General features: G+C 45.9%; 1 protein-coding gene across 4 annotated transcripts in view; it reads left to right on the top strand.

The window, feature by feature from the left end:
* The window catches only part of CD82 (CD82 molecule), a 38,597-nt gene that overhangs the window by 1,857 nt on the left and 19,141 nt on the right, over positions 1-17,599 (top strand). For 2 of the 4 annotated variants that reach the window (XM_017813426.1, XM_017813434.1), the window contains exon 2: positions 17,380-17,461. In XM_017813426.1, the coding sequence (XP_017668915.1) occupies positions 17,399-17,461 (63 nt within the window). In that variant the 5' untranslated portion in view covers positions 17,380-17,398. Of the gene's footprint in view, positions 1-8,789; positions 8,810-9,989; positions 10,064-17,379; positions 17,462-17,599 lie in introns of those variants that run through there. The other 2 variants (XM_017813453.1, XM_017813441.1) reach the window with 2 other exon arrangements.

The raw sequence follows: 17,599 nt of genomic DNA, 5'->3' as shown, positions 1-17,599 counted from the left end.
GGCTTTTAACATTCACACTTGTTTCTGGTCCTTTTGCTGGAGCAAGAACTCCCACAGCTACAGTCGTACTTAAAAAAAAAAAAAAAAAAAGAAAAAAATCCATGGGTGCTTGCTCATGTTGGACTGCCACACAGGTGAAAAGAACCTTTGCCAACTGCTCTGCAAGCCGATGTGTGGATTTTGAGTGGCTCAGGGAAATGAGTAACCTCACTCCTATCATCCTTTCATTTAACATCTTTTGTAGAGGGATCTTGCTTCCAAAACAGCTTCAGTCTGTGGAGCCTCTGTGAATCTGAACCCCTCTTGGCCTGGGCTTCTCCATCATTGCCAAGGGCTGTGGGGACTGCTAAGATGACATCCTCAAACCCTGTGCTGCAGGGCAGGCGTGGTTGGTGAAGTCTTGCAGTGTTTGTTCAGCTTCTTACCTGTGTGCGACAGAAATAGAGCAGGATACAAGCTGAGTGCCTGGAGAAAGCCCTCCCTGTGGGCTGCATGGAAGCTCCTCCCTTAAGAGGATTTAGCTTTAATGATGCAGCTCATCTGGACTCTCTTCATTACTGTTATTGTCTCTATTTTAGTTCTTGGAGGACAGGCAGGTGTTGTGTGACCTACAACTGTAAGCTGGTACAGTCCTCTAACAAGGCCTTCCCACAGCTCCATGAAGGTTTCCTGCCCCTGCTACTCAAACCACTCTGCTTCCAGCTCTGTGAAGTGCAAGGTGGGGGTTTGTATGAAATTCCTCATCTGACTGTAGCCGAGGAAAGGTTTTATCCCTCTCCTGTTATTCTGTGTCCTACTGCTGTAAGTCAGGAGAGGACCATCCAGGACTGCAGGTGTTCATCCAGTAGATGTTTAAATCAGAGAAGTGCAGGTGGGAGTTTTGCAGACCTCTGGTAATCACAGGCCCCCAGACACTTTCCAGCTCAAACCACGGCTGTGGTTCTTGGTGCCTGCTGGCATTGTTACAGCAGGAAGCACACAGCGCAGCAAAAGGCGTTGCTACAAGGACCTTGGACACCAAAGGCATAGGGTCTGTCACAGGAATGCCAGGGTGATGCTGGGAGTTGGACCGTGCCCATGCTATCTAAAGTAGTAATTATTGGTCCACTTTAATGGTATCTGAAAGTGGTGTGGCAGCCACTTTCTTCCTGGTCTCTTTTCTGTTTCTGTTCACTGGTGAGTGGAGGTGCTAGAGGGGGTCTGTCAGGGCTCAGGCTATGGCTGAGTGGCTTTGAAGGCTGAAGGAGGTAGCAATGTTTTCAGTGGTTCTGTGCAACAAGGATGATCAGAGCATCAGTTCTTGCACTTCTTCCTCAGTTTCCTGTGTAGAAAAACTTTTGTGCATCAAAACTAACTTCTTACTGTCAGGAATTATGGCTCATGTTAGAGTTCCTTAACTTCACCTCTCTAAAATAGGAACATGACATCTGCATCCCCTTATTCTCCTTCCCTGCCTTCATTTGCCTCTGAATGTGGATCACGGTGTCCTGAGATCTGAAGTCCTTTTGTACAGCAGAGGGGGAGCTGGGCCCAGCAGCCTTGCTTTCACTGTGTGCTTGTCAGCTTTGATGAGTAAAGAAATAAGCTGTACTCTTACACTACACTGATGTATCTGTTGGAGGAATGTGAGATTGGAGCTTTCTACAGGCAAATGATTAATGACTGTGTGAAGGGATGGCTGGGTGAGCCACCTTTCCTTTAGGAACTGTGTAATAAGACTCAATCCATTACCTAACCACCTCTGCCTCTTCTTGGCTGCTCTGTGTTTTTAGATGGAATGAAATGGAGGAAAGGCTAAAAATTACAGGCTCTCTTGGCATGGTGAAAGGAATAATACAGGAGGCACAGCCAGTGCCAGCAGTTCCTTGAGGGCTGGTTGGCTGTGGCGGAGCCTGTTTGCTGAAACCTCTCTGGGCTGTCAGGGCTTGGAAACACTGAAACAGTTAACTGCTGACTCGAACCTAGATAGGGTGATAAGTGAAGCACAAGGAACTCTGTACTGGAGATTACTTAAATCATTGCTTGTGAGCACTGACAGATTCAGAGTTAGCTAATTTTCTGGGAGAAAGATGAGGCGTTACCGTGGGCAACTCTGTGAAAGGGACTGCCTTGTCGATGACAGCAGAAAAAGGGAATAAAACAGTAGCCTGTTGGGATGGGGACAAGGATTGGAGACTGTTGGCTCAGTACCCAAGTGTGTGTCCTCTCTAACACCACAGAGCCAGGGAAGCTGGGTGGTTTGTGGCTCGTCCAAAGTAAATACAGGGGAGAAAGGGAAGGAGACTAAGCTGAGGGCAAGCTTTCTCCTGTGTGTAGAGGCACGTGTACCAGCTGTCTGGCTGACTGCTCTAGTTCTTTGTCTCCTTGATGGAGCTTCAGAACTGGGACACCACCATTTAAAAGCAAGTCAAACCAAAGACTGGTGCACATACTTAATTTCTGAAAATTGCTGCTGAGGTAAGTGGCTCGTCTGTTTTTAAGGAGCTCAGGAGCAGAGAAGGGCCAGAAGAAGGGCCTTGCACATAGGCAAAGGACTGGGGGGTTTTGTTAAGAATTTTGCTAGGCTGATGATTTAGTTTCTTTGCAGTGCAGATTTGAGCAAACAGGTGCATCTCAAAAGCGCTTTACCCTTTATTGCAAAATTGTTGCTGAGCTGTAAGCAGATTGCTGATCTCTTCTAGTATGATGATAATCCCATGGCCATGTGTACTGGACAAATACTGATCTGGGAGGAGCTATATACATTAGGATATCCAGCAGCCTGAAGATTTGAAGTTACATAGTGGAGAGTTCCCTTTGTAGGCAAAACAATTCTGCTTCAGTCAGAGGGAGGTCTCTCATACACAAGCAAAGGAATGGATGAGCTGTCAGAGCTGCAGCATGTACTTTGAGCCAAGCTAACCTTCCCACAACTGGAGATGCGAACTGCCCTTTGTCCCTGCTGCTGCTCTCCATCCATTTCCATGGAGGTGGTTTGGGAAGGGGGCAGAAGAGGAACTAGCTTACAGGGATTGGCGTACAGGGGACTGAACATGCTGTAAAGTAGCTTTACCTGTTGGGAATGAAGGGAGCTGTTTCCCAGAAGTGCCTTGGAGAAAGGGTTACATCACTGGATCAGACCATGTCCTCCACCAGCACCTTGTTTTGGTCACTGCCTCTGTGATCCATGAGGTTTCTGTGCCCTCCCCAAAATGGGTTTGAGGGGGCTACATGAGAACTTGCTGCCCTCAGGAGAGGCTTCACGCAGCACCTTGTCTGTCTAGTTTTAAAAGCAACCTGCTCCAGGACCTTGATTTTCCTTGAGTGGGTGTACCAGACTGGCAAAGGTTCGGGTGAGCTGTCTCTAGGGATTTGGTGCATTGGGGTGCTGTGGGACCACAACTTATGCTCTGTTGGTGCAGGGCTTCTGGAACAACATGCAAGGCATGGAAGTGGCATCTTGGCACTTGACTAGGACTTCAAGGGCTGCTGCTGTCATCCCATACTATAAGAATATGTAAATACTAAACGTCCAGAGCCAGCATCATGTCTCCTGTGATAGATGGTTAGCAGTTTTGTTGGGAATCAATTGTGAAATCTAAATTAACTAGACTGTCTCTACTGTAGCACAAAATGCTTCAGTGCTCTAGTGAGACCTTTCCAGGGAAGTTTCTGTACCTTCATGGCATTTTGGTTTCTAGGTGTTCTGGGCAGAGAGAAAAAAATATCTGTGTTGGGAATGTCTTATTCCTTTCCTACTTGATTTTTTTTTTCCTGATTTCTCCTTGATCCTGCAAATGGGTTAGTTAACATTACTTGGGATATGTGTGAACAGAAATTTAAAAGAGGTTCTGTATTCAGTGGTGGCAGTATAGAGGAAGTTTTGGACTTTGGTCCCCAGAGCTAATATGCCTGCTTTCAAAAATCACTGTGCAGGCTGCTCTGCTCCTCTCCTTTCTGCTTGTAGTCAAAGAATTTGTAGAGTAGTTTTTGCATAAAAGGGTGACAGGCTGGCTTTTGTGGTGGTAGGACACTATCTCTAGTACTGTAGTTATAACGATGCATTGGTTCTGGGGCTTCTTTCATGCATGGCATGGCACAAAGTATCCTCTTGCCTGCTGTGGAGCCAGTCATGTGTCTGCCATGTGTGTCAACGTGGATTGAAGCTGCTGGTGATGAGTCAATCTTGGTGGCTTTGCTGGAATGTCCTCAACTTCCCAGAGTGCTTCACTATGTAAACTTGATCTCCTGTCCCCTCACTCCCATTCTTCTGTGTCTTCTGATCATGGAGCTAGGCTCCCTGTTAAGAGAGTGGGACCTGGATTAAGGAGACTGCTCACCTGCAGGTTAGCAAGGCTATTTGCCCCTGCTGTTACCTTGAATTTTTTACCACCCAAATAGAGATGGGAACTGTTATGCAGCATCTGTTCTGCATGCTTGAAGAAACTGGAGCTTAAAAAGCAGGCAGGAGTTCTAATTATGCTCATCTCTGCAGTCTTTTCAGAGTGAGAGGAACCCCACTCAGACAAAACCCAGCTGTCTGGATGTACTTTCCCAACAATCTAAGAAGCTGCTGGACTCTTCTTTGCATTCAGGTCCCTTTCTAATGCAGGCTTACAGATACACTGCACATGGAATAACTAAAGAGCCCTCTCAATTGTGCAGTAAATCTGCCTATTCCCAAAGGAAGCTCTTTTAATTAGAAAAGACTTCTGCTCGGCAGCTGCTGTGTGGAACAGTGCTAGACCACAGCTGTGTGGAGAAGCCCTGGTGAGCCTTGTGAAACAAGGTAAAGGCACAACCCTCTCCTGATTCTTGAGGGGTCTGTTGCACCTCTCTGGGAACACTGCACAGGAGTGGGGGGAGAAGCTGCAGGAACAATGGAGGTTACTGGAGGCTGGAGAAGTGGAGCCCTGTCCTGTGTGACAGGTCAGCCTTGTGAGCAAGCTGCATGAGGTGGCTGCTCCTTGTGCGCAGGGCTCAGCAGCTGCTCTGCACCAGGTCCCTCCAAGGATGATAACACTGTGGCAGTTCAACTAAAGTGGGGGTGGTTGTGGCTGCTCCTGAGGGTTAGACAGTGATGCTTACAGCTGCTGGTACTTCTCCGTCCTGATGTGAGGGGACCTGAAACGTCAGTGTTTCCTCTCGCATGTGCTCTCTGGGGAAGGATTGTGACTAGCGGCTTCCTGGAACAAAACTGAGGTGACCAAAATGTAGTTGCTGAAACTGCGTGGGAATTTCTTAATGCCAAAATCTGCGTCAAATTGTCTACTACCTTGGCAGAAGAGGCTATTTCAAGGGAGGGCTATTTTGAGGAATGGCAAGCTGCTTTAATGCCCAAGTCCAAGACCTCAAAGGCTCTTTTATTTGATGCTACAGTCTGGCTGGTGGTCTCAGAGCCTGGATCTTTCTGCATTTGTTCCCAGTCCATCATACTGCAGCTGTGGAGACTGTTGTGGCGATGGTTTAGACTTGATCCTGTAATAAAACACGAAGTTGCTGGTTTGCCTAGCTTCTGGCAGATGGGAAACCTCTTCCTAGCCCAGCTGTCAGCTACAAGCAAGACCTACCACTGTGTGTACAAGTGGATGGCCAGTGCTGTCCCTTGGGAACCTAAACAGTTGCTCCTTTTTTGCCTGGAAGAGAAACAGCCTTCATGACAGGGTGTTTGCTGTCAGGAATAACAGCCTGTATAAGCAGCATGTGAGCTGGGTCAGGTCAGCAGCTGTGTTACTGTGGTGCTGTCTAATGATTATTCCTGTGCCCAGGATCTCAGTGGAGAGCGCTGGTGACCTGCAGTGGGTGGTTCTCCTGCTGACAGCCTCCCATCAGAGAAGGACCAGGCAATGGGGTTTTACTGGGCTTGGTTTCAAGCTGCTGCACTAGTGAGAGGTGGGCATGTATCCTGAAAGCAGAGGGAACCTAGTGTCACAGCCATAACCTGCCCAGGTAGCATACATGAGACCCCTTGCTGTAATTTTATGTCATTGGTAGGTTTGGCTTGATTTAAAGTTGTAGAGCTGATGTGACATAAAAATGGGTGGGCTGTGGGGGAAAGAGCACAATGTGGTTGGACAGAAGCAAGTAAGAAAAAAGTGTGTCTGCAGACCTATTTAAAAAGTAGTCTTATCCTCAATCATGGTTTCTGATTAAAGATGAAACAGCCCTGCTTTTTTTTTCCCCTTTGAAATGGGATCATTTATGTCTGCATTGAGGCTCAGCTGATTGTCTCTAAATAAGTTATTCTGTATAAAAGTTCTTTATTTTTAAAATAAATACCTCTGAACTTCTCTTTTCTATCTCATTCTTCTAACGTTCCTCCATCAAATAGTCTTCTGAAATATTTGTGCTCTAAGTATAGAAAAGGAGACCCTTTCAGGAAAGTAGAAAAGGCCACCCAGCCTCTCTTGGTTCAGGTTCAGCTGAACCCGTTTTACAGACTGTGCATAGGTCTGCAGACTCAAAGGAGGCCCCTCTTTTTCCCAAAATAGATTCAGCTTTTCGAAGTCTTGCTGTCTATTTTAACTGCCAAATTCCTGGGGAACTTATCCCATATGTCTGTTCCTCTTGGCTTGAAATAACCCTGTCCAGAACCTACACATTGTATTGCTTTGAAGCTTTGATTGATTATTTTCTTTTTTTTGAGATGGTGTTGGTGGAAGAGTGATCTTAACTGCAGGTGGCAGGTCTATGATTGAGCAATGTTCTTGTATTAACTCTGCTGGGGTTGCCTGCATGGTAATGTAACAGTCATCAGGGCAGCAAAACACCTGTGTCTATTGAATCCTGCCCTGGCCTCTAGGACCATCTTCATAGATGGGCCACCAAAAGTTCTTGAGTATCTCTTCCACCTGGCAAAGTGTTTCCTGGAGGCCCCCTTTGTTTTCCAGCTTTGTCTACAAGATTTCTTATTGTGGCATTTCACTTCCTAAAATGCTTAGACTGGGAACAAAGCAGCTTTGCTGAAGCTTCTGTAACAGCTCATGCTGTGTTATTCTTGCTCCTCACAGTGCTGCGTTTTACTGCTGTACAATGCAGCTTTCTTTTCCACTTTCTTTCTCCTGTATAAAGAGCTTGGCATGTGGAGACTGTTCTGTGAAGGTGAAAGGAAAAAGTGCTAGACAATGCTGCTGTACATCTTGGAGACTGTACAGCAGCTACTGCTGGGACTGACTCTTCCAGAGCAAAGCGTGAAATAACTTCTGAATTGCATCCTCAGAGGGATCAGGCCAGCAAGGGGTTTGGCCGGGTGCTGCCAGTTACAAATGCAAAACTGTTTATATTATTCACCTTGATGTTGGAGGGGGAAAATGTGGTTGCAGGTCAGTATTTTTGAATAGCAGGGAATGACTCAAAACATCTGTACTCTGAAATCTTGTATTTTAGGGCTTTTCTTGCCCTTCTGCCCTTTCTAAGTCATTTCTTGAAAGAGAGGCTGCTTGAGACAGAATCCCTTCCTCAGAAGCTTTTTATAGCTCTGCCTTTCTCTTTTCATTCATGCCCAATGGTAGGGTCAAGTGGTATCCATGGCGTGAAACTCAGGATGTTGTGAAATCCTCAGACTGTCTGTGACAGTGCTCATCTTGCCAGCAGGCAGGCAGACCATGCTGCTGCGGGGCACAAGATCTCTTGCGACCCTGGGATGGTTTGATGGGAAGTACAGCTTCTCTTAGGGTAGAGGGCAGTGGGTGCAGAGGCTGGGCCCAGCAGTAACCTTTCATGGCTGTGGCACTGCTACCACGGCATGAGTGGTTCTGCATCACTGAGTCCACTGAGTTTGGAGACGTCAGGCTCAGCTGGCCCTGTCTACTTTAACAAATGGGTTTGCTGAATTCCTTTCCTTGTCCTCCCTGATACGCAAGTGTGGGAGACATCCTGAGATCCTATGTGTGAGAATCTTGCAGGAATCCTGTACTTCTGGCTCCTGTACTTTACTCCTGTATTGTCAGCCTGAAGTGGGGTCCTTCAGATTGGAGACTTTGCTGAAGAGGGATAATTGTTACAGCTGCTGATCAGTGGTCTTCTGCTCTAGAATCACATGTAGCAGTGCAAACATACTAGCAGGGGAACAGGAGTGGTTCAGTCACCAGTGGCATACTGGACTGGTAAATGATCTGCAATTAACAAGTGATCTATTTGGCAAAAACAAAGATTCCTGAGATTAGAAATAATAAAGGGACTGTTTCTGGTAACAAGCCAAAAGATGCATTCCCTGTGGCCTGAGGCACTTTCCTGTGCCAGTAGGACTTATGGCGACTTTCCAGTCATGATGGGTTTGCAGTAGTCTTTGAGCTCTACTTGATCTGTGGGACTAAATGGTTAAAACCTCTGCTTCTTGAGATCACTGCCTTGCTATCAGCAAAACATGTGATGTGATTAAAGTAGACTAATAGCCTGTCTCTTCTGTTGCTTGAGGAAGCTGACAATCCTAAAGCTTCACAATCATTTGGAATAACAAGGCAGAGGTCTGCTCTGTTTGCTTTGTGGTGGGCTCTGGGTTTTTGGATTTTTTTTTTTCTTCTGCCACTTGAGATCATGTGGATATACTCTAGAGGGAGAAGTCTTGGGGAGAATCCTGGTGACAGAAGATGCTTCCATTCTCCTGTGGGCTGGTCTGTCAGCTGCAAAGGACTTCATTGCTCTGGTGAGCACTCTGATAGCTTGGCAGGGTGTTCAAGCTTCTCCAGAGGCTTAGTCTGAGAAGGACAAGGGAGTGCTCATCACCCTATGCTCTTCTGAATGGTCTCTACTGCTTTGGCTTCTCAAAGTGTCTGGCTTCAGCTATGGAGTGAACTACAGGAGAACCTGCTATTACTGGGAATGGTGCTGGGCAAGCTCAGCTTTGTTCCCACGCTAGGTGCTGGTGCCTAAGCTCTGCTCAGCCCAATCCACCTGTCTGTAGAGGCATGTGGTTTGAAGGCTCAATGAGCAGAGGGGAGGTGGAGAAGAGAGGTTGTTTGTTTTATTGCTGTGCAAGTTGCCAAGCTGAGGAAAACTTCCTGCCCTTGAAGTAAAACTGCTCTCTCTGCTAATTCCCGGAAAGAACCAAAAGAGTAGGAAACCTCATTTCCCAGCTCAGGCAGATGCTGTAACTTCTCAGAAACATGTTTGGCATGGGTGTACTGAATCTAAACACCCACTAGTTATCTGCCCTGGCATCTGAGAAAATGGAAGTAACTGAAAGCGAGTTTGTTTTGAAAGGGAACTTTACAGTAGAAAGTCCTTGACCTTGACCTCTTGCGTTTTATGGGAGGAGGAGGTAGAAAAGACAAAAAACAGTTATACTACCTGGCTCCTTCGTAAGTCTCACAATCTCTGGTGCTGTCTTGTAAGGTAGAAAAAAGCTTGTATTAAGGTTTTCTTCCTACCTGGATTGTGGTAACCTTTGGGTGCTCTGGCAGGGTGGAAAAGTTGCTGGGCCTTATTAAGGTATCTACAACCCAATCTCCTTGGAGGAGATTTGTTGGCCTCCAAGGCATTGCTTGCATAAGAATGGAGGCCTGGGAGCCTGTCCTGTGCAAGTACTTGCACTGGGGATTTCCAGGCTGATGACTGGTGGCATCGGCAAACACTTAGAAGCATCCTCTTGGTGCTGCAGAGCCACACTGGGGAGAAGCTTACCTGAGCGCCAGCAAAGTGCTGCTTGTCTGTGCTGGCCACCCCACTGCAGTTTGGGGTGCAGGTCCTGCTCACAGGCTCTGCCCCTCTGTGGGGAGGTGTGGGGCAGGCAATAGTGAGGGACTGCTTTTGACATGCTGGTGCCACTCACAGACACGGGAGCTGGTGGGTGCATCCATTTCAGTTTGCACCCTGACAGTTCCAAGTGCAGAAAACAAAGCTGAGCTGGTCTTGTTGTTGAAGCCATTAAAGAGCCAATATAGTCAAGTGACAGAGTTGCCCAACCAGTTTTGTGAAAGCTGTGCATTTTTACTGCATTGTGTGCTGGCTTTAGTCAGTGTGGTGACCTCTTTCTTAACCTGACCTGCAGCGTTTGTGGCACAACTAACATTCTAATACGTGACAATAAAAAAGAGAAAGTCCACTAAACTGTACTTTCGACTATTTCTTCTGTCTGTGATTTTTGGTAAGTTGATGAATTTTTGTTTGGTTGGTTTGGGTTGGCTTTTTTTTTTTTTTTTTTTTTTTTTAGGGGGAGAAGAGAACCAAATGACTTCTGGGGCAGTTTGTGGGGTTTTGGGTTGGTTTGTTGGTTTTTTTCCTCCCACTTTTTTGGCAGAGTTGTGTCTCTGGTCTTGCTGAATGGAAAGATTTGCTAAATCAGAGTAATGCTGCATTGCAAATACTGTCATGCTGGGCAAGCATGAGTGTATAGGCTGAAAATAGCAAAGAACTTTCTCAATTTGCCAGTTGTAGGGACTGAAGACGTAATTAAATGTTGGCTTTCAAACTGAAGTGTGAAGACCAGATGTTCTCAAAACTTATTAATGCCACTTGCAAATATAGAGATGAAAACATGCTTCTAAAACCTGTGCTGCTTTTTGATACTGAACTGTGAGATCGGTTTCTTTTTAACAATATGATAGTGGTCTATAAATATCTAATCACTTCCCCTCGAGCATCAGAAGTACATTTCTAAAAATGCATTTCCTTTTTAGAAAATGCACAACATACTTGCTATGACAAAACATGCTGAAAAAACTCTGCCATCGTAGGTACCCCTATGAGTGCTTTCTAATGTAGGGTCTCACTGGAGGACACTGTTGCCAGTCAAATTATTCACACAACAGTATACTAGCTACAGAAGTCAAACAGAAAAGCTTAATGTCTTAACAGATGCACCAAGAACAAATCTACCTTTGCGGTGTGAGCTGATGCATTATCTCAGAAACTACTCCTGAGAAATCTTGTGGTATTTCTTGCAGCTAACCATTCCAGTGGTATTTCTTGCAGCTAACTGCAGCTAATTTGCCTACTTGGTTCTAGGCTGTTGCTCTGATCTGCTCCCCTTAGTCCAGGGATAGCAAATGTGGGACTGCATGCAAGCTTGAATCTCTGTCCTGCAGATGTCTTGCAGACAATGTTAGGGTCTTGCTGTACATGCCTGTACTGCAAAGTGCTAGTTCAAAGTTTGTGGACAATTAAGTGTGGTGCTGCAGTTTGCAGCCTGATATAGCTGTGCTCCTTTCTCTTTGCCTAGCCCTCAGACCACCTGCTCTAGCTTGAAAGCAATTGCTTCTACTTAAGATAAACAGCAACTGTCTCTAGAGCACATGGGATAGGAGTCTGTTCCAAGTACCTTCTTTTTTCTGTTTCTGACATTTGTATTATTCAGAAATAGTTTTCTGCCTTGCGCTGATACTTTCCTTCAAAAAGGAACTATACCTGGATCAGTGAGATACACACACACACACACATAAATATATATATATATGTGTAAAAATAATCTCTGCAACTGCAAGTGTGGCCTGTTTGAGCAGGTAACCCTAATAAGCAGCCTTCATTTTTAGGATACAGCTTCTCCCTCAATCCTTCCTTTGTAACTTTTGAAGAGATGCTGTTTGGAAAATCTCCACAACAAATATGATCTTGTTTATGTTTTCAGGGTCATTACACAGCTGGTATTATCTCAGTGAAGCTTAAAGAAAAGTTCAGTGAATTCAGACTTGAGTCATTCATTGGCTTTGCGGTTATTTGCTTGCCAGAGACAAGATGTACTTCCCAGGTGTACTGAAAGTCCAAGGCCTCTGAATATTAACGTCAACGAGATGAATTCCTTAGGATGTTCTTTGTATGTTAATGTGGCTGTAACTTGCAGTCTCTGCCCTGAGGGCAGTGGTGTACCTGGTTAACAGGAGACTTAGTAACTCTGTCGTTGTTCATTAACTGGTACTGTTGTGTGAAGCTGTCCTGTCTCATCACTGGTGATTGGGAGACCTTGTTGCCAAATGCCTGTTCTGTGTGTGCATGGATAGAGAAGGAGCTGAGCTTCTGGGTGCAAGGGCTCAGAATCCTGCAAAGGATAACCTGTTTCCTTCTGTCACGTGGCTTTCTGAGCTGCCCCTTCCCCACTCCCTTCTTCTGCATGGGTGTGTCTGGCTTGGAGCTGGAAAGAAAGTGATCAAGGGGAAGTGATTAGATCATTTAGTGACCAACTTCTTTATTAAGCTGGCTTCTTGGGTCACTAGCCAGGTGTGCGTTTAATCTGGTCCTGGTTTCTGGATTGGGATAATACTGCAGAAAGCAACTGGCCTTCAAAATGGCCTCAACCTCATGCAAATTACTGTGCAGATAAACATCTTTATGGAATCAGCAACATGCTGATCCTTTCCTAGGGACAAATGCTAGTTGCTTTGGTCAGAGAGAGCCAGTTCTGCAACCTGAGTACATCAGTGGGAGTTCCTCCTTCTCCAGGGTTTCTTGATCAATCTGTCTGCAAATTAACCCAGCTAACCTTGGTCAATGTTGTGGCGTGAATAAAAGGGAGAAAGGTGAGATCAGATCAGGGAGAACTTTAAAAATTTTCAGCGTCCAGCCTGGTAATAAAATCTTGAGGGAGACACCTTGTTGCAATATGTAAGGCTTGGTTGTAGGCATGGGAACGTCATGCTTGCCTATTGTGTTAAGAAGCACTTGCAGTGCATGAGATTGGCTGAGGTTGCTTCAGTGGACCAGCTGGACTTTGACCCAGAGGTCCCACCCACCACATCAGATGCAAGATGTGAAGAGTCAGGAGCCTCGAGGTATGCTGCAGAACCTTGGTTCACAGTGCTTGCTGCTGCATCTCTGCATGTGCCAAGTTGGATGTTTCTCCTTGAGCAGGCAGGAGGGATAGCAGAACTGAGCCAGCGTGCCAGCCTTACAGGGCATTTGAGGTGTTTGTGGGGGTAAGGGAAATAGCAACTTGAGAAAACCAAATCTGGTGCTGGCTTGACCTCATCCTAGCCTGGTGGAAGCTGGCTGTAGCACATCCTATAGGGTCTGCCTTTGTTTTATGTCCCCTGATGTTAGAGCCTGAGGAGTGGTGGTGAGGAGCAACTGGCCAAAGTACATAGAAACAACCTGCAGCTGCTTTGTAACCAATTATTTCCTTTCCTTAAGCGAGAGGATCTGGGGAAGAGAGGGCAGCATCTTCCGGCTATTTAGATGCATTAAAATGTGCCTTCTTTACGTGAGTTGGAGTGTTGGGGCTGACTGGCAGAGCTCCTTGCTCTTGGGAGCACGTGTGCTGTCCTTGAGGGTTTGTGTGAACTTTGCACTTGCTTATAAATCTACTGAGACGGTGATTTCCACAGCTGTCGTACGCTGGTTTGTTTTGTGGTTCTTCCTCCTTCTCTTTCATTGCACTCATAAATGAGCCCCTTATTTGTGCTGTACGGTAACTTGGCAGCTGAGGTGCTTCAGGTGCCAGAGCTCATCAGGAAGAAACCTGCAGGGTGAGCATAAGGGTGGTGCTGCAGAGGAGGGCTGAGCTCTTACCGGCAGAGCTGCGTGGCACAGGCATGTACAGTGCTAGCCTGAGCCACATCTCAAACTTCAGTGAACACTAAGCATGCAGTGATTGCTGGGTGGAGGCAATACAGGATCTAATTTGAGAGAGCAGAATTGCAATTAAAAATTAACTTAGCCTCTCTGTCCCTTGACTCATGTGGTTATAATGTCTGTGTGTGAAATTTCCTCCTCCTGCCTCTCTGGCCAGTGGTGGGTCCAGGAGGCAGAGGTATATCTCCCCATATCACCTGTCCTTCTCTGCGGTCACCTTTTACAGGAGGAGGGCTGGGAGTATCACAGACTCCTGCAACAAAAATAAGTTAATCTGACCTGTGATGGGACTCCTGCTGTTGCTAACAAAGCAGGCCTCTGTCTGCCTCTCCACAGGCACATGTCCTGGATTTTTGTGCTCCTGCTCTACATACAGGTCTTGCTGTCATTGCTGTTGCTGGGAGAACGACAGGCCTGAGAGCTAGAGGTGAGGGAGGGGGCAGGAAGCCAACCCCGGATGCCAGTCTAGTCTGTGCAGACTTGTTCTGTTCCTCCCCTATGGGAAACCCCAGGGTTCTGGATCAGTTGATGCCTTCCTGGACTTAGTTCTCCCTTCAGGTCCTGAGGCTTAAGCTAGGCTAAGAAAGACCCAGAATCAACTACACAACAGCTGACCAGGCTGTGTTGGCAACCAAGTTTTTATGGCAGTGGTGCCTCAAAGCAGCAAACTGCATAAATAATCCTGCATGTCTTTATGTAGGATGGGGAATGAGAAGCTGGGAAAAATGCCATTCTCCAAGCTGATGGTTTCTTCTGACATCCTCTTCAGAGGTGGCATCAATCTGGAGAATGACAGGGAAAATTTGGACATGTATAGGCAGGATTGTTGAATAGAGTGGATGTTGCTGCTTGGGGAGGAAGATGAAAATAGTCAAAGCAGTTGGGGTGGAGAGGAAAAGAAAGAAACAAACAATTGTGGACAATCAGTGGAATTTTAAAACTGCAAACTTAATGTATTAAACGTTTGCATGTGTTGCTGCAGGACATTAAGGCTCAAAACTTGACCAATTTCAAAAGGCAAATGGGCAGCTTTGTGGCTGTGGTACTTAACCCATGTTTTTGCTGTTGAATGGCCTGTGGATATGCCTGGTTGTGATAACTCCAAGCTCGTCTGCTTCCAAACCCGACCTATCTCAAATTTTGTTGAGCTGCTGCTTCTAGTGTTGCTAGTTTTGTGGCTGTTTGTGCAATTTCATAAGGGAGGGTTTTGGGGAGTTTCATTAATGCAGTGAACAAAAGCAAGTTACTTTCCGAAGAACAGATGAAGAATTGGAAAATCTGTAATGTTTGAATATGTGGGGCCCTAAAGTATTTTAAAAGCTCAAAGCAATAATCTAAAAACCTATTTCTCTTCTGGCTTGAAAACTGTACTTTGAAGTACTTTATGGCTAGGAGCTATGAAAGAGATATATTGCCCTGTGGAAAGAAGAGAAGAGTGCATAGTCCTGTAATGCACAGTTGGGGTTTGTTGGGTTTTTGAATAAACATTGAAGATGGTATGCCTTTAACAAATAGCTAGGAGTAGAAGAGCCCTGAAAGCAATATTTTACACTTGTTACCTGAGGCATGTCTTCTTCCACAACAGTTCTTCTCAACTTGTTTGACTACTTAATTAGCTTAAATAACTTATCAATGACTTATCAAAGAAGTGTAGGCAGCTTAAATGACTTATCAAAGAAGTGTGGGCAGAGTTGGAAGTAGGTAGCACAGGGCTATTCCTTAGTGCTAGGAAGCAAGTCAGCAACTACAGGGACTTGCCCCTCCAGTTTGAAAATAAGGAGAATTGGACCTGGAACCAGGCATCTTAAGGTAAGAAGTCCAATGCATTGGGCAGGAGGTTATCTAGCTTAGTTCTTGGCTAGGTTAAAGAGTAGAAAACCATTTGTAACCCCCACAATAGACATTCGTTATCGGCTAGGGTCCTGGCTGCCTCAGTGTTCTGATTAGACTCCCAGGCTCCAGTTTGTGATGCTTTTAAGAGGAGATGTGTTCATGGTGAAGCCAGTAAGCAAGCCAGGTAGATGGGAAATTTTACATCTTAGTTATCCTCTTCAAGTGCAGTCTTATGTGTTGGTGCCTTTCAGGATTAAGGGCCTGAGAGAACATTTTTCCTGAAGAGGAAAGGAGGAAATCTGCTAACAGATAGCCTTCACTCACTTTTCCTAGGTTGGTAGCAATGCAGCTGTTGTATAGTGCATCTGTGCTGGAACAGAACCAGCTCACAAGTGATGGCTGCACCCAGGGACACTGGAAATGGTAATGCTGTGTGTTTGATATTTGGTGCACATATGCCCCAGAAACTATTACGGGAGCTTTCCATGGCTTATTTGAAGGACCTACTTTTGGATGCTGCTGGTTTTATGGACTCTGACCTGAGGGGTTAACTGAATAAAAACTGACAGATGTTGCTAACCTGGCTGTGCAGTAAGAGCTCCTTAGGTGCAGTGACTGCTATATAGATGAGATTTTTGAGATCAGTCTGTAGCACAGCTGGATGAGGTTGTATTTCTGTGCTGCTTTCCCACCTCAGTAGCATCTTGCTAGGTGCTGTGCAGCGATGGGCTTAGCATAGTCTCTAGCTATGGCATCCCTTGAAGTTAGAGCAGTAGTGTTATCTTCAGCTGCAGAGTTCAAACTTGTGCTCTCTCCTGGTAGTTAAAGGGTGACCATTGCTTGGTGGGAAGGCTAGCCAGTTATAACAAGGCCCACATACCAGTTTAGCTCCAGAGTTAACCTAAATATTTAATAGGATTAAGCAAAAGCCTTTGATTGAAACAAAAGAACATACTGGGCTCCAGTAATCATTGGTACACCCAGGCTGGCAGAGGGAACCCTGCTGACCTTGCTCGCTGTTGGGGCTATTTCTTCCCAGGCTAGACTGGTGACCCCAGCCTACTATTGCTCTTCCTGTGGCTGTTGATTCTTAAAGCAGCATGGTCTGTTTGCAAGCAAGCAAGGAAACATTTGCACCAAGCAAGGAGCTTGGTAGAGCAAATTTTAAGGAACTTAAAAATCCTCTGTTGCCTATGCAAGAAACATAACTTGAATATCTCCGGTGAGGGAGATGCCACAATGTCTCTAGGCAATCTGTCCCAGTGAGCAGTCACCCACATTGTAGAGTTCTTCCTCACATTCAGGTGAAACTTCCTGTGCATCAGTTTCTGTCGTCTCCTATCCTTTTGTTTGACAACACCCAGAAGAGCCTTGATCCATCTTCTTGAAACCCTCCTTTCAGATACTTATAGACATTGATAAGGTCACCTCTCAGTTGCCTCTTGTCGAGGCTGAACAGGCCCAACTGTCTCAGTCTATCCTCATAAGAGAGACGCTCCGGTCCCTTAATCATCTTTTTTGCCAGTGAATCCAGTGGACTTACTCCAGGAGCTCTGTGTCTCTCTTGTACTCTCTTGACCTCTGAGATGTTCCCCCACTAGTCCTCATGTGTTGCTCAGCTGTGCTGCTTCCCCAAGAGGAGGCTCATTTCAGCAGTGGAATTGGTTTGTGGGACTTTTTTTGAGCTTCCGAGCCCTTCGGTGTCAATTGAAGTAGCTTGCATCACTTTTTACCACCAGGAGTAGTAGCTAGAGTTGGTGTTTTGGCTGATGCTACTATTGCAAAGTCTGTATAAATAGTGGTGGAATTAGCAGTGTATTTGTTATTAAATCTCTTCTGGAACTGCTGGTAGCCCTCTTGGCAGCAGTGTCTGTAGTGACAGCAGTGTCCTGTTTTGCTGTCCTGAAAAGGCAACTTGGGTATTCTGTGGAAGACATGCTATCTGTGCATATGCTCTGAGACTCCCTCAGATGATCCAGAGCTCCGCACAGGATAAGGGTGTTGCTCTGAAGTTGCCCAGAGGACCAGTCTGTAGTATAACTGATTGTCTGTCTGCTTTCCCTTTAGGTCCCATAAGTGAAAGAAGATGGGGTCTGGCTGCCTAAAAGTCACCAAGTACTTCCTCTTCCTCTTCAATCTCCTGTTCCTTGTAAGTATTGTGGGCATCTGTGGAGTAGAAAGGAAGGCCTGGACCAAAATTAGCTGGAAAGTGTTTTTTGATGGATGTTGGCCCAGCGTATTCACTGAATAAAATGGCCACAGTTTTGGAAGGAGGGAGGGAATCCCT

Source organism: Lepidothrix coronata, unplaced genomic scaffold (genome assembly GCF_001604755.1).
Source record: "Lepidothrix coronata isolate B3197 unplaced genomic scaffold, Lepidothrix_coronata-1.0 Scaffold1, whole genome shotgun sequence".
In the NCBI taxonomy this organism is placed as follows: Eukaryota; Metazoa; Chordata; class Aves; order Passeriformes; family Pipridae; genus Lepidothrix; species Lepidothrix coronata.
This window is presented reverse-complemented; position numbering and strand designations above follow the sequence as displayed.